Below are 15,766 nucleotides of genomic sequence, written 5' to 3' on the forward strand. Positions count from 1 at the left end.
TGATATACATTTTATGTAAACACTTTTTTGGCACAACCAATAAGGCAGGTAAAAAGCAATGATCATATGCAAAACCACAGTCACTTACGGCAATAAATGACTTACAGTCACTAAAATTCTGATTGGTTTCTTTGCTCAGTTCATATTTACTGTATTCCAAATGACTTTCTGCACTAAATACATTTAAAAAAAAAAAAAAAAAAGTACTTACCACAGTGTTGTTTGTTTGAGGTTGATAAATTATGAAATGTGTTGTGGTAGGGAATTTGTCCAATTTTAGTGTTACACTCTACAAAATAAAAGTACTATGGTAAATAAAAGGAAAATAAAAATTACAATTAATCCTCGGTTAAAGTACTTTTTAAGTGTCAATGAATATCAAAGCATAACAACTTACACTTGAGCCTTGAGCTTCTTTGGGCAACTCTAAGGCTCCATTCACACCATGGCGTTTTGCAGGCAGAATTGCAATGATTCAGAAACGCTGCAAATCGCAGAACGCCCTTGCGATCCCCGTTACTTTGAATGGCACCAAATTGCAGCGCGATTCTGTCGCTATTGTTGCCTGATGAATTGCGGTGAAATCGCGCAAACAGATTCGTGGGACGCCCAAAAGAAGTTCTTGTACAGGCGACAATCGCTGCAAAACCGTGGCGCAATTTGGTGCCATTCAAAATAGCGGGAATCGCAAGGGCGTCCCGCAATTTGTGGCGTTTCCGAATCATGGGCTGAATCGTGGAGATTCCACCCACAAAACGTAACGCTATGGTCTGAATGGACCCCAAACTATAAGATTTTGATGCATCTTTAAGTAGGAAGGGGCTACCTACAAGGTATGTCTGTTCACAATGTATTCATGCTAAAGATATGTCTCAGATTAGGAGCTCACATAATTTAGAGTTGCAGACCACACTCTGCAGAGGTGCCTTGGAATGGCAATGTATATAGGTATTTGCATTGACCTCAAATGTTAGATACGGTTTATAACGAACTCAGGAACAGACGGGAGTGTAGGTCATGTCCTGCATCCATGTCTTGGGAGTACAGTACAGGATGCATGCAAGGTATTCATAGACACGGTGTTATAGACTTATGACTTCAGGTGATTGGACACAGCCAAAGTTTGAGGACATGCCCATTGCGTGCCTGCCCTATAACCCTACTTCACTCTGTGCGTCTAGTTTTCTAGCAAGTAATGCAGAAAAATGGAAAATGGAAAGGAGGTTGGCCTGTGTCCTGTACTATACTCCAAGATATGGAATTTACAGGCAAGTCAAAACTCCTATCTCAATTGCACAGTACAGGACACAGGAAAATTATTCAGAGATCCTGGGATATCCCCAAGCAATGGCTGAAAAGGTTGGCCATCACCTAGGCAAACAAAACTGCCAAAAGATCCATCAACAACAAAAAGGTCAAAGTCTCAACTTCACTTATCACTGTATGAACCTTGCAGCTGAAAGCTGCATCTGCAGAAGATAGGATGTCAACCTGGTAAACTTTGAGGGCTGGGCTACAGGGGCTTGGTGTTGGAAAGCATGGGAAAGCTTCCACCAATCTGATGGAGTGGGAACATAAAAGTGCTGGGGGAGATTTGCCCTAGAGTGTGTAAGCTCTAGAGGTAAAAAATTCTTATCCATCAAGTGAGGGTGTATTTGGAAGCGAGGAGTCCCTTGCAAGGTACTGAGGGCAGAACAAATAGGGGGATCAGTCTTCCCGGACAAAGCTGTTTCTTTGAGCTAGCCTAATGGTTCTAACTAAATTCAGGTAATAGAGGATTTCCTTTAGATGTTTTGGAGCAGGGCATAAGGATAGTAGGACAATGAAGTAGAGGACTAATACATCCTTAGAAAGGATAGCCTGGTGCCTTCTGAATCGATTCGGAGAAATTTCAGGCCTCATTGTCAACTGTGACAAGTCAGAGGCAATGAATGTTAACTTACTAGAATCGGTTTTCCAGAGCTTACCTCAATATTCCAAATGGGAAAAAACTTCACTTCCTTATTTAGGCATTAGATTGACTCCTACCATCTCTTCCCTTTATAAGGCAAATTATCCAGCCCTGTTCTGTAGACTCTTGGATGGCATGGTTGGATGCAGGTCTGTCATGGATAGGGAGGATCGCCTTGGTTAAAATGACGGTCCTACCCAGGTAGCTATATTACTTTAGAACCTTGCCCATTCAGGTTCCATTAATTGCTATGCGACAGTTCCAGTCACAAATATTTCAGTTCATCTGGGGAGCCAAGGGTAGCAGAGTGGCTTGGACCACAATGTATGCACCTACAGACCTGGGGGGTATGGGAGTCCCGGACTTCAGGAAGTTTTATGTGGTGGCACAGCTAGCACAGCTGTGCCAACTCCATAGCAGATATTATAGGCCAGACTGGGTGTCCTTAGAAGCCCTAGCTTGTTCTTCAACTGCAATAGATTCAATGCTCTGGTTACCCCCGAAACATTGCAAAGCTATCTTGTGCCCTACGCGCCCCCATTCTATAAATTTATGGGACATGACCTGTAGATCGCCCCTTGCGCTCCCCCCACATACCTGCAGCCCTGTTTCACAATCCCTTTTTCCTACCGGGCATGCAGTCTGATGGTTTCAGCGGTGGATGAACAAGATCCTTTACCGCATAGGGGACTTCTTAGACCACAAAGGGATATTGTAGTTTATACATAGCTTGGAGATGCCCTCTTTGGAAAACTTTTGTTTGCAGAAAATTTATAGTTTTTAAACGCCTTGCAGAATCACAGCCCTGACTTAAGAGTACACACCAAAACATGAGCAAAGCCCTGTTAAACAAGCCGGTTGAGAATGTCCAGAGACACACACAGACTTTGATTTACGTTATGTTTTTAGCTGCTAAAATCGCTATTGCATCTGCCTGGAAAAGTCTGGTTATTGATCTTGTCTTTATGAAGCGCAACCTCACCTAGATTATGCTGAACGAAAGGATTGTGAGTGTCTTACGGGACAAGCAATCTCATTTTGAAAAAAATTGGTCTCCCTGGCTTAGCTATTTGCAGGTAACACGTGGAGTTGACCCACAGGCTCGAGAGGGTCTGACCCCCGGGCAGATTACCACTTTCTTTTCTTCCTTAGCCCTACTATTCTCTTTTCCATTCTCCTCCCTCCAGTATCTCTCTATTCATTAATTTCCCCATTTCTTTTTCCATGTACATAGTACTCCTGGTACTAGCAGAGGGGTCACTGAACCCAAAAACCTGGTCAAACAGATGTCTGTATCTGGCCCTAGTATGTTACTGGTTATAAGATGGAAGTATTGCTGTTATATAGAGCTTTTCACTGATGTTCAGTACTAATAGTGCCCTAGGTTTTAAGGGCTTTTATATTTTCTACTTGGATAGGCAAGGTTTCCCTCCCAAGTAGGGTCCTCCACATCATAGAACTGGTGTGAGTCAGCCTACAACCACTACCTGGACTCTTAATCGAACAAATAATGGGCAGTCCAACTTTGTTACTTGCTGCCCTGTGCGTGTTGCTCTGTATGTAACACTAGCAAATTACTATTGTTGGGTTTACTATTGCTTTAAGGCTAAAAATTCTGGTTAAAACTATATTGCAAGAGGGCCAGAATGTGAGACACAATGTAATCTCTGGGACTGAATTGCCTGTGCTCACACCAGGCAAAGAAGGATTTCCTGGTATGATAGTAAAAGTTTCTGGCAGTGGCCCTTCTTTCTTTTAGCAAAGTAGGAATAACAGACTTTGGGAGCCCTCCCTCTCGAGACATGGGCTTCAACTGCACTAACATGAAACACAGACTGAGAAGAAAAATGGTATAGAGGGCTCAGAGTCAGCAGATCCACCCTGTTGGGAAGAGCTCAGTTTGGTGCAATGAGGATCACCACTAGGGAAAAAGGCATAAATTAGTCTGAGCCAAGACTGAGGAAATATCGAGGCATCCAAATATAACACTAGAGGATCCTTAAACCTGGCTAAAATCAGCGATAGTTTGTGGCTGAATATGAATGCTAGGATATTTACATCCGGAGTCCCATATTTCTAACCTATCAGATTGAGATGTCTGGGTGAAGGGCTAATTTCCCTTAATCCAGACAGAGGAAGTCCGCTTTTCAGTTGTCTACTCCTGGGATATGGACCCCCAGAGAATCATTAGACAGTAATTTTCAGTCCATGAGATTAACTGGCTTGTTTTCAAGGATTCGAGACTCCTAATGCCCAGTTGATGGTTGACGTATGTGTCAGCTGTGGTCATGTGTGTTATTACTTTCCAGTGATAACGAAGGAAAGGAGTTATCAATTGTTAAGGCTGGGCCCGAGATCCACCAAGTTAGCAAATTTCTTGCTTGGCTGGAGAGGAGCACGGGTAGGTCAAGAGAAGGATACACTTATCCCAGGTCAGTAAGATGTGTTAAGTAAGTCTCTAATGAAATTGATCGAACGGTACAACCTCAAAAGGAAGGTAATTGATCACAATGCCTGGAGCATCTGAATTGTCCTGTGGACATTTGCATACAGATGTAAGGAGCAGAGGATTGGCTGAGGGGCAATGTGACAAACTGAAAATGGCGGATTGCCACTGCAAAGTGGAGAAAGCACTGATGTGAGGGGGTGAATGGAAATTTGTAGATAAGCATCCTGGATGTCTATGAATGCCAGGATTGCCCCCGTCTCAGGGATGAAATTACAGATCTTATGGTTTCCATGCAGAATTTTGAAATTTGAAGGTATTTGTTGAGGGATTGTAAGTCCAAAATAGGAAAAAACTCCCCATTGGGCTTTGGCACCATGAACAGGTTTGAGTAGAATTATTGGAACCTGTCTTGTAGGATTCAGGGCAATCAGCAAATCTGACTGTCCTTAGAATTTGTTTTTAGATTTGAGAGAAGAAATTAGTAAGGGGGTAGAGTTTGCATTCCTCTGGGTCACAGACATCACAAACCGTTAACAGACATCCCTCTCTTAGGAGTGAGGACGCCCCTTCAGTCTGGAGAATGGTTTTTGGCAGACTTTGCGTTCCAAGTCAGAATTTTGGCTTTGAAGTTGAAGCCTGAGGACAGCGGTGTGGCACTCTCTGCTCTGGGTTGGTAGAAGGCCCTGGCCCTCACTTAGGAGTGAAAGCGCACCTTCATTGTGTAGAGGACTTTAAGGAAGGTTTAATGGGCATTATGGCCCAAGTTGTGCACCAAAAGGAAGGGCTGAAAGCTAGCATATTGTGTGATGCTCTCACTACTGGTGCGAAAGAGTGGAGGAGAAAAATCTTTTGCAGCCTCCATCCATATCCTCCTCATTTCCTTCTGTGTCTGCCTAGTCTAGGGCAGGTATATCTGAATCCAACTCAGGAAAAGACAGAGGAGCTGGAGAAGGGGTGTGGTATTTTACAGTCCTGGACAAAGATGGATGTATTAAGGCTGTTCATTGTCCGAGGAATTGTGACAAATGCAGAAAACCTCTTTTTCAGGTAGGCCACTTGTTGAGTGTGTCAGAGCTAGAGACAGATGCAGAGACTAGTGTAAAAGATCTAGGTTGCACGATCCTTATGAGAATCTAATGCCTGATGATCTGAGGTGGAGCTCAGGTAATGTTAGCGCTGGGGAGCGGCTGCAAATACATACATTATATATATATATATATATATATATATATATATATATATATATATATATATATATATATATATAAATTATCATTTGTGAATAATCCAGGAGGATCGACTTTGTCAGTGCTAGAAGAGGATCAACTGCTTGAGATTGCAAATGATGGTAAGCCTTAAAAGTATGTTTGAGGCAACTTCAAATCTCCATACGTTCTGTATTAAACTCAAGGCGGAATATCCTGAGATTGCCACAAAAGCACTGAAAAGCCTGCTTCCATTTTCAACACCCTATCTTTGTAAAGAGGGGTTTTCTGCAGTGACCACAAACAAAATGAGATTACGAAATAGACTGGACATAAGCAACACACGTCAGGTGTCACCGTCTCCAGTCACCCTCAGATGTGACTGTCTAGTTGCAAGAAAACAAGCTTAGGGCTCCCACTGATTCTGCATTACTGTAAGTTGTATAATTATTTAATTATATTACAATGTAATAATTGAAATAAAGTGCACAATGTAATGCACTTGAATCATCCTGAATCCATCCCTACCACACCACACCCCACCCCCGACCCCCTGGGTCCACGGGAAAATGGTCTTCCACAAAACTTGTCCCTGGTGCCAACAAAAGGCTGGGGACCACTGTTCTATACTGTACAAATGAATCAGAAGGGTGGTCAACAATGAGGAAAACAGAACTGAGCCAACAGGCCCAACAAAGCAGAAAAGGGTTAAATACCAAACTCAGAGTACTGCTGAAAGAACCTTGCAGCCAAGCCAGAGGACTGACAAAAATTGGGGGGGGGGGGACGGGACGGACATGAAAGAGAGTCTGTTTTATCAGGTAGACTGACTACATCCAGACAATAGAGGGCAATTTACTTGGGATGTTTAGGAGCAAAACACAAGGAGGGTAGAAGGCTCATACCACTTTATCCTTGTAAAGAATTAGGAAGTGCTCCTTACAAGAAAGAGCCACAGACTTTGAAAACATACCTGATAGCCACCAAGGCAGTCACTTTGCAGGAGAGATCACCCAAGAGGAGTTACAAATAAGTATAATAGGAGTTTTTTGCAGCGCAGAAGGAATCAGATTAATATTACAAGAGCAGGGTGCTGTAATGAGGGTCCTTTTTTCCTCATTCTTTTGACCATCTCTTCAAGTTTTATATATCTTCCTCTTACCAAAGTGAAAACTACAATTCAAGCATAGTGTATCTTTTGATCCATAAAATATTTTATTATATATATATATATATATATTTATTACACACACATAAATATACATATACACACACACATACACACAGTGGGGACGGAAAGTATTCAGACCCCTTTAAATTTTTCACTGTTATATTGCAGCCATTTGCTAAAATCATTTAAGTTCATTTTTTTCCTCATTAATGTACACACAGCACCCCATATTGACAGAAAAACACAGAATTGACGACATTTTTGCAGATTTATTAAAAAAGAAAAAAACTGAAATATCACATGGTCCTAAGTATTTAGACCCTTTGCTCAGTATTTAGTAGAAGCACCCTTTTGATCTAATACAGCCATGAGCCTTTTTGGGAAAGATGCAACAAGTTTTTCACACCTGGATTTGGGGATCCTCTGCCATTCCTCCTTGCAGATCCTCTCTAGTTCTGTCAGGTTGGATGGTAAATGTTGGTGGACAGCCATTTTTAGGTCTCTCCAGAGATGCTCCATTGGGTTTAAGTCAGAGCTCTGGCTGGGCCATTCAAGAACAGTCACGGGGTTGTTGCGAACCCGCTCCTTCGTTATTTTAGCTGTGTGCTTAGGGTCATTGTCTTGTTGGAAGGTAAACCTTCGGCCCAGTCTGAGGTCCTGAGCACTCTGGAGAAGGTTTTTGTCCAGGATATCCCTGTACTTGGCCGCATTCATCTTTCCCTCGATTGCAACCAGTCGTCCTGTCCCTGCAGCTGAAAAACACCCCCACAGCATGATTCTGCCACCACCATGCTTCACTGTTGGGACTGTATTGGACCGGTGATGAGCAGTGCCTGGTTTTGTCCACACATAACACATACCGCTTAGAATTAAGGCCAAAAAGTTCTATCTTGGTCTCATCAGACCAGAGAATCTTATTTCTCACCATCTTGGGAGTCCTTCAAGTGTTTTTTTTTTTTTTTTTAGCAAACTCCACGCGGGCTTTTATGTGTCTTGCACTGAGGAGAGGCTTCCGTCGGGCCACTCTGCCATAAAGCCCCGATAGTTCAGTTTGGCTGGACAACCAGCTCTAGGAAGGGTTCTGGTCGTCCCAAACGTCTTCCATTGAAGGATTATGGAGGCCACTGTGCTCTTAGGCACCTTAAGTGCAGCAGAAATTTTTTTGTAACCTTGGCCAGATCTGCGCCTTGCCACAATTCTGGCTCTGAGCTCTTCAGGCAGTTCCTTTGAGCTCATGATTCTCATTTGCTCTGACATGCACTGTGAGCTGTAAGGTCTTATATAGACTGGCGTGTGGCTTTCCTAATCAAGTCCAATCAGTATAATCAAACACAGCTGGACTCAAATGAAGGCGTAGAACCATCTCAAGGATGATCAGAAGAAATGGACAGCACCTGAGTTAAATATAAGAGTGTCACAGCAAAGGGTCTGAATACTTAGGACCATGTTATATTTCAGTTTTTCTTTTATTAACCAGTTGGCAGCCGCCGCACGCCGATGTACGTCGGCACAATGGCACGGGCAGGCATAAGGGCTTAGCTGTATGTCCCTGCCTGCCCGCGGGCGGGGGGTCCAATCGGACTCCCCCGGTGCCTGCGGCGGTCAGATTATCGTCAGGAGCGATCCAAGGTGAGGGGGAGGTCACTGATTCCTGGCCACCTCCTCACGATCGCTCCTGGTGAATGGAATTCTTCCTCTGCTGCTGTAATGTAAACAGCGGCAGCGGAAGTGATGACATCGCTCCTCGTGAAGCCTTTTCATTCCGGCTTCTGAGGAGAGAAGACATCAAGTAAGTCTGCACCAACACTACATGTACAGTAGAACACTCTAGGCACACTTTTCACCCCCCCATCACCCCCCTGTACCCCCTGTCACAGTGACACCAATAGCAGTTTTTTTTTTATTGATTTTTGCATTGGTGTCATTTTGTGACAGTTATAAGTGGTAGGGCAGTTAGTGTCAAGCCCTTTTAGGTCTAGCGTACCCCCCTAATAAAGTTTTAACCCCTTGATCACCCCCGTTGCCAGTGTCACTAAGCGATCGTTTTTCTGATCACTGTTTTAGTGTCACAGGTGACGCTAGTTAGGGAGGTAAGTATTTAGGTTCGCCGTCAATGTTTTATAGCGTCAGGTACCCCCATATACTACCTAGTAAAGGTTTTAACCCCCTGATTGCCCCCTAGTTAACACTTTCACCAGTGATCACCGTATAACTGTTACGGGTGTCACTGGTTAGTTTGTTTATTTTTTATAGTGTCAGGGCACCCACCGTTTATTACCCAATAAAGGTTTAACCCCCTAATCGCCCAGCGGGTGATACAAGTTAGGTTTTAGGGTCAGATAGGTTAGTGCCAGTACCGCCAACACCCACGCATGCAGCATACACCTCCCTTAGTGGTATAGTATCTGATCCGATCAGATCTATACTAGCTTCCCCAGCAGTTTAGGGTTCCCAAAAACGCAGTGTTAGCAGGATCAGTCCAGATACCTGCTAGCACCTGCGTTTTGCCCCTTCACCCAGCCCAGCCCAGCCCACCTAAGTGCAGTATCGATCGATCACTGTCGCTTACAAAACAGTAAACACACATTAATGCAGCGTTCGCAGAGTCAGGCCTGATCCCTGCAATTGCTAACAGTTTTTTGGTAGCGTTTTGATACAGTCAAAACGCTAAAAGTCAGGAGCTTTTTTGCCTGTGAGTCTCACTAGTGTACCACTAAATTTAGAGCCCAAAATGGCAAATCGAGGATACACTAGTGAAGAGGCCTACACGTTTCTGAGCATGACAGATAGTGAAGAGGAAGTCACTCATCTGTCAGATTCAGGCTCAGAATACAAACCTGTAGACAGCAGCGGCTCCATGACAGATAGCTCTGACGACAGAGTTGTGGTCCCTGCCAAGGTCAGGCGTACCAGACCCCAATCTTCTTCGGCTGTTGAGGTGCAAGAACCGCAGGGCTCTTGTATGGAGCAGAGAAGTACTAGTGCCGCTATTCCTTCTGGTGAACTGGCAAGTCCCAGCAGCCTAGTACACCCTGGTCGTACATCCAGCAGTGCAGTAACACTTGGTGACGTGGCGAGTCCCATAAGTGCAGTTCAAGCTGGCGAGGTGGCAAGCACAAGTAGTGTCCCGCAGCCACCAAGAAGACGAACACAGGCCCGTTGTGCCCATAGTGCCCTTCCTGCTGCATTCGCCAATTCTAATTGGGAACCCACGACTTCTGCAGCACCCGTACTTCCCCATTCACTGGCCAACCCGGCATTCATGTAGAAACAGTTGATTTTACATCACTTGATTTTTATTCGCTGTTTTTCACAGAAGATCTCTATAGATCTATTGTGGACCAAAGCAATTTGTACGCTGGTCAACACATCGCCACTATTCCCCAGTCCTCCCTTGCCAGAGATTGGAAACCAATTACGGTTTCCGAATTTAAGATCTTTCTGGGCCTTTCCCTCCTCATGGGCATAACCAAAAAGAGTGAGTTGCGGTCATATTGGTGCACTGACCCAATTCACCATATGCCCGTGTTCTCTGCTTCCATGGCCAGGGCACGATATGAGCAGATTTTGCGGATCATGCACTTCAACAATGAACTCTGTCGTGCTCGTGGAGACCCTGGATACGATCGGCTCTACAAAATTCAGCCCCTCGTAAACCACTTCAACCAACGTTTTGCAGACTTGTTTACTCCCCATCAAGTTGTCTGCGTTGATGAGTCCCTGATTAAGTTTTCTGGCCCCTTGTCATTCAAACAGTACCTTCCCAGCAAGCGTGCCAGATACAGGGTCAAGATGTATAAGCTCTGGGACAGGGCCACAGGCTATACATGTAGTTTTATGGTTTACGAGGGAAGAGATAGCCACGTAGAGCTGACAAACTGCTCTGACTACATAGGAAGTGCTGGCAAGATAGTGTGGGACTTGGTGTCACCCTTATTCGGAAAGGGGTACCATTTGTATGTGGACAATTATTACACGAGCGTGCCACTTTTTAGTCACCATTTTGATCAGCAGATTGGAGCATGTGGCACCGTGCGACCTAATCGCCGGGGCTTTCCCCAGCGGCTTGTAGATTCCCGTCTTAGGCTGGGGGAGAGAGCCTGCTTCAAGTGTAATAACTTGCTTGCTATGAAGTGGAGGGATAATAAGAATGTTTTCGTCCTTACCTCCATTCATGCAGACACGACTGTCCAAATTACTACGGCGACTGGTGTTGTGGATAAACCCCTCTGTGTCCACGAATATAACCAAAATATGGGAGGGGTGGGCCTCAACAACCAGTTGTTGGTGCCGTACCTAGTTGCCCGTAAGGCCAGACACTGGTATAAAAAAAGTGTCTGTATACTTATTTCAATTGGCTTTGCTGAACGCTCATGTGCTATACAGAGCTTCAGGACGGACGGGATCCTTCCTTAAATTCCAGGAAGAGATCGTCAGAGTCCTTCTGTTTCCGGTGCTCCACCTCACCTTCCCCAACCAAATGCAGTAAGCCGGCTGCATGAGAGGTATTTTCCTTATGTCCTCCCGAGTACCCCTACCCAACGAGCCCCCCAAAGAAAACGTGTTTGTAGAAAGCGCGGATATAGGCGTGACACCCGCTATTATTGTCCCTTCTGTCCTGACAATCCTGGTCTTTGCATTGGTGAATGTTTTGAGCGCTACCATACACTAGTTGAGTTTTAAGTAGGGTACAGCATTGCACAGACTAGGCACACTTTCACAGGGTCTCCCAAGATGCCATCGCATTTTGAGAGACCTAAACCTGGAACCGGTTACGGTTACAAAAGTTACAGTTATAAAAAAAAATAATAAAAATTTAAAAAAATACACAAAAAAAAATTAAAAAAGAAAAAAATAGTTGTTTTATTGTTCTCTAGAGCTCTCTATTCTTTCTCTATTGTTCTGCTCTGTTTTACTGTATTCTATTCTGCAATGTTTTATTGTTATTATGTTTTACCATGTTTGCTTTTCAGGTATGTAATTTTTTTATACTTTACTGTTTACTGTGTTTTATTAATGTAAGTAAGATCCTTCGTGCTATCAAAGTGAATATATGCTAATCTGATAAGTTGCAGCTAGATCTAAAGTGTATAAATGCACTTAAATGGTATAAAGTAAATAAAGATCATCGGAGCTTGATGATATATATAAAATATTAACAATAAGCGATAAAGATGTGCAAAATCGCTAATTGCGATTAAGCAAATTGCTAATGATGCTGTACAAAATAACTAAAGCAACAGTAGCCCTATGTTCAATGTAGATGAATACTAAAGTGCCTATGTTGTAACTGTACAAAACCGCATAATGATGCTGTGTAAAAATCGCTAAAAAACAATATACAGTGCTGAACAAACCAATCTGAGTATGTGCACGTAGTGTTGTGCAAATGCAATAGTGTTTCTGGGTATTAATATACTAATGTAAAAGCATAGTATATATTGAAGTGCCAATAGCCCTATGTTCAGTATACATAAACACAGAATGACTATGTTGCAACTGTGCAAAAACGCATGATGCTGCTATGTAAAATCGCTAAGTATATGCTAATCAGATAAGTTGCAGCTAGATCCAAAGTGTGTAAATGCACTTAAATGGTATAAAGTAAATGATGTGTACAAAATCGCTAATTACGATAATGTAAATAAATGATGCTGTGCAAAATAACTGAAGCAACAGTTGCCCTATGTTCAGTGTAGATGAATACTAAAGTGCTTATGTTATGACTGTGCAAAAACGCATAATGGTGCTGTGTAAAAATCGCTGAAAACAACAATGAACAGTGCTGAACAAACCAATAGCCCTATGTTTAGTGTACATAAACATTAAATGACTATGTTGCAACAGTGCAAAAACGCATGATATTGCTATGTAAAAATTGCTGAAAGTAACAATCAGCAGTGCTAAATAAAACAGAGTGCGTGTGCTAAGCGCTGTGCAAATGCAATAATGATCCTAGATATTAATGCCCTAGTTCCAGTGTAACCACAAAATATGTGAAATAAATAAATAATGATGTATAATACCAATAAAACAATGCTTGTGTTAAAAATTGTGACTGTGTGCTGACAATTCCCAATACCACAGTTACCGCAATACAGATGTGAAAGTTCACTTATTGAAAATGATAAAGTCTATGATAAATGAAAGTGCAAATAGTGCTCCAATGTGCTCTTCAAAACAGCCGCCAGTGTATCACTCTTCGTGTGTAACACTCAGTGTGTACTGGCCTCTTACCTCCATGGAAATGGTAAACAGCAATGGAGATGGGTGTGGCTGGAGATCTTTGCAGGGTGTTGTAATGGATATCCCTCTTACACCGTGGTATGGTGGATGGTGGCTAAGGATGTGTTCATTTCCAGCAGATATATGCAAAGGATAAAGAAGAATCTCCCATAGTGTAATACTGAATAAGCTAATAAATTTATTTAAAGCCAAGTGGGTACTTACAACGGTGTAAAAAAAAATCAGCAAGTCTGTAAATTGTGCGGCTTTACAGGTGCCTCTGTGCGTCACTTCTGGTTCTCATGCGGTCCGGTTACTCCCTATGCATTGCGTCACCTCACGTAACTTCTTCAGGGGATCCGGATTGGTTGAAACCGCTATCATTTTATATGAAAGGACAGGAAGTGTTTCATCTGCCATTTTATTGGAAACCTGTCTCCAATATGGAGCGGCCATTTTTGGTTAGTCCAGTGTTAAACATAATCCTATGTGTTATAAAAGCAGCGGCCATTGCATTGGTGGGTAAACACACCACTGGATATATAGTATCACCTACATTCCGGGAACTTATGTGTCAACACCTACACACAAGTTACCGAGTATTAAAGAAAGAGGGAAGTATATAGTACTTAAGTTAGTTCACTCATGTGGTAACTGTACCACATAATGAATAATTGAAGATAAGATAATACAAAAATAGTACTATTAATGGCTGAATTACAATGAAAACCGGAAATGGTGTATAGAGGTAAAAACATGTTAAAATACATAAATATCTTTATTAAGTATAAAATAAAGTTGATTAAAATAAATGGGGAGGAAATAAAATATGAAATGATAAAAAAAAATAATAAATGAAAATAAAATAAAAATTAAAATTAAGATTAAAAAATAGCAATTGGCATAGAGATGTCCCACCTATTAAAAGTTACTTAACCACTTGCTTACAGGGCACTTAAACCCCCCTCCTATCCAGACCAATTTTTAGCTTTCAGCGCTAACGCATTTTGAATGACAATTGCGCGGTCATACAACGCTGTACCCAAATGAAATTTTTATCATTTTTTTCCCACAAATAGAGCTTTCTTTTGGTGGTATTTGATCACCTCTGCGGTTTTTACTTTTTGTTAAAAAAATGTAAAAACCTGAATTTTTTTTAAAAAAAATTTTTTATTTTTTTATATTTTGTTATAAAAAATTTTAAACGGGTAATTTTTCTCCTTCATTGATGTACGTTGATGAGGCGGCAGTGATGGGCACTGTTAGGTGGCAGTGATGGGCAGCACTGGCAGGTGGCACTGATTGGCACTACAGGTGGGCATTGGTAGGTGGCACTTGTGGGCATTGATAGGTGGCACTTGTGGGCACTGTTAGGTGGCACTGTGGGCACTGTTGGGTGGCACTGATGAGGAATGTGTTGTGCTTCCACTTCGGGACCGATGTCCCTGACATCTGAGCCGGTGATCGGCTTTTTTCTCTACTCGCGCTGTCAGCGCGAGTAAAAAAAAAAAAAACGGGTTACCGATCTTCCTGCTTACATCATGTGAGCAGCTGTCATTGGCTGACAGCTGATCACATGGTAAGGGGCCGGGACCAGCCCCTTACTCGGATCGCTGATCAGCCGAGTCTCAGTGACTCGGTGATCACAGCGCGCCCCCTGCAGGGCGCGCGCAGGGAGCTTGCACAGGGGAGGCCGTCATATGACGGCTTCCCGGGAATGCAGGTCCGCGCTGTGGCCGTCATTCGGCCATAGCGCGGATGTCTAGTGGTTAAATAGCAGTTAAGGTCAAACTCTACGTTGAGTCCATCTGGTACTAAAGTTTGGAGACAATGTATCCATTTGGATTCCTTTTGGCCAATTGACCTAATTTTATGAGCTCCTCTCCATGGTTTTTTATATTTATCAATACCCCAGAAAGTTAATTGTGAGGGATCTTTATTATGTACATGTAAAAAGTGCTTACTGAGGTTGTGTTTAGGGAACATAAAAAACAAAGAAATACTGCGCTACCTATAAAAACTAACCCCCCAAGAAGCAGCAGTTAAACAGTGAGATGTGCACCAAAATAACTATTAAAAAAGAAATAACCACGCTAAATACAAAATGAAACACGTGAAACAATCACAAAAGCTTCCGTTAGGAAGTACATGTAAAAATGCAAAAACGTTGAGGAATATGAAAATTGTGAAAAATACATGGGTCTACGCATGTGTGCATGAATCAAACATAAGTGTCAATATATAATATCTGCGAATCAAAATAAGTGTCCATATATAGTAACAGAAAATAAAATGTGGAGGTATTGATCTGAAATCAGTCCAAAAGAGACCCCTTGGATGAATCCAACTAGAGTCAATGGTGTAAAAATGTGAGCGACACCCCATACAGTATCCGCAAATACCCAATAATTGCGCTTACCGCAAGGCAAGCAAACACCAGCCTGTATCACGTCTTGGTATAGAGAATCCAAATGGTGCTCCTAAACTGTGTTCATCATGGCTGAAGGAATGTAATGAGGACACCAGACTTCCATTTCATAGACATGTAAATAAAAAGAAACTGGCCATAGTGTAATACTGCCAAACTAATTGAAGTTAAGGAAGGTAGAAAACTTACACTAGTGCATAAAGGTACAGCAGGAAAAGAAAACCCGGAGTGAACACTAACAAGCTCCGGAGTGAAGATGAACCCCACACTCCGTGCAAATAATGCGCTTACCCCAAGGCAAGCCAACAACAGCTTGTGTTCAGTATCAGTCCACCAC

At 42.6% G+C, this 15,766-nt stretch overlaps 1 protein-coding gene across 4 annotated transcripts in view; it reads right to left on the reverse strand.

The window, feature by feature from the left end:
• The window catches only part of PGAP1 (post-GPI attachment to proteins inositol deacylase 1), a 479,543-nt gene that overhangs the window by 277,022 nt on the left and 186,755 nt on the right, over nt 1-15,766 (reverse strand). For 3 of the 4 annotated variants that reach the window (XM_073633147.1, XM_073633144.1, XM_073633145.1), the window contains one exon: nt 212-289. The exons of the other annotated variant lie outside the window; for it this stretch is intronic. In XM_073633147.1, the coding sequence (XP_073489248.1) occupies nt 212-289 (78 nt within the window). The remainder of the gene's footprint in view (nt 1-211; nt 290-15,766) is intronic. 4 annotated transcript variants of the gene reach the window in all.

This window comes from Aquarana catesbeiana, linkage group LG06 (genome assembly GCF_042186555.1).
Source record: "Aquarana catesbeiana isolate 2022-GZ linkage group LG06, ASM4218655v1, whole genome shotgun sequence".
In the NCBI taxonomy this organism is placed as follows: domain Eukaryota; kingdom Metazoa; phylum Chordata; class Amphibia; order Anura; family Ranidae; genus Aquarana; species Aquarana catesbeiana.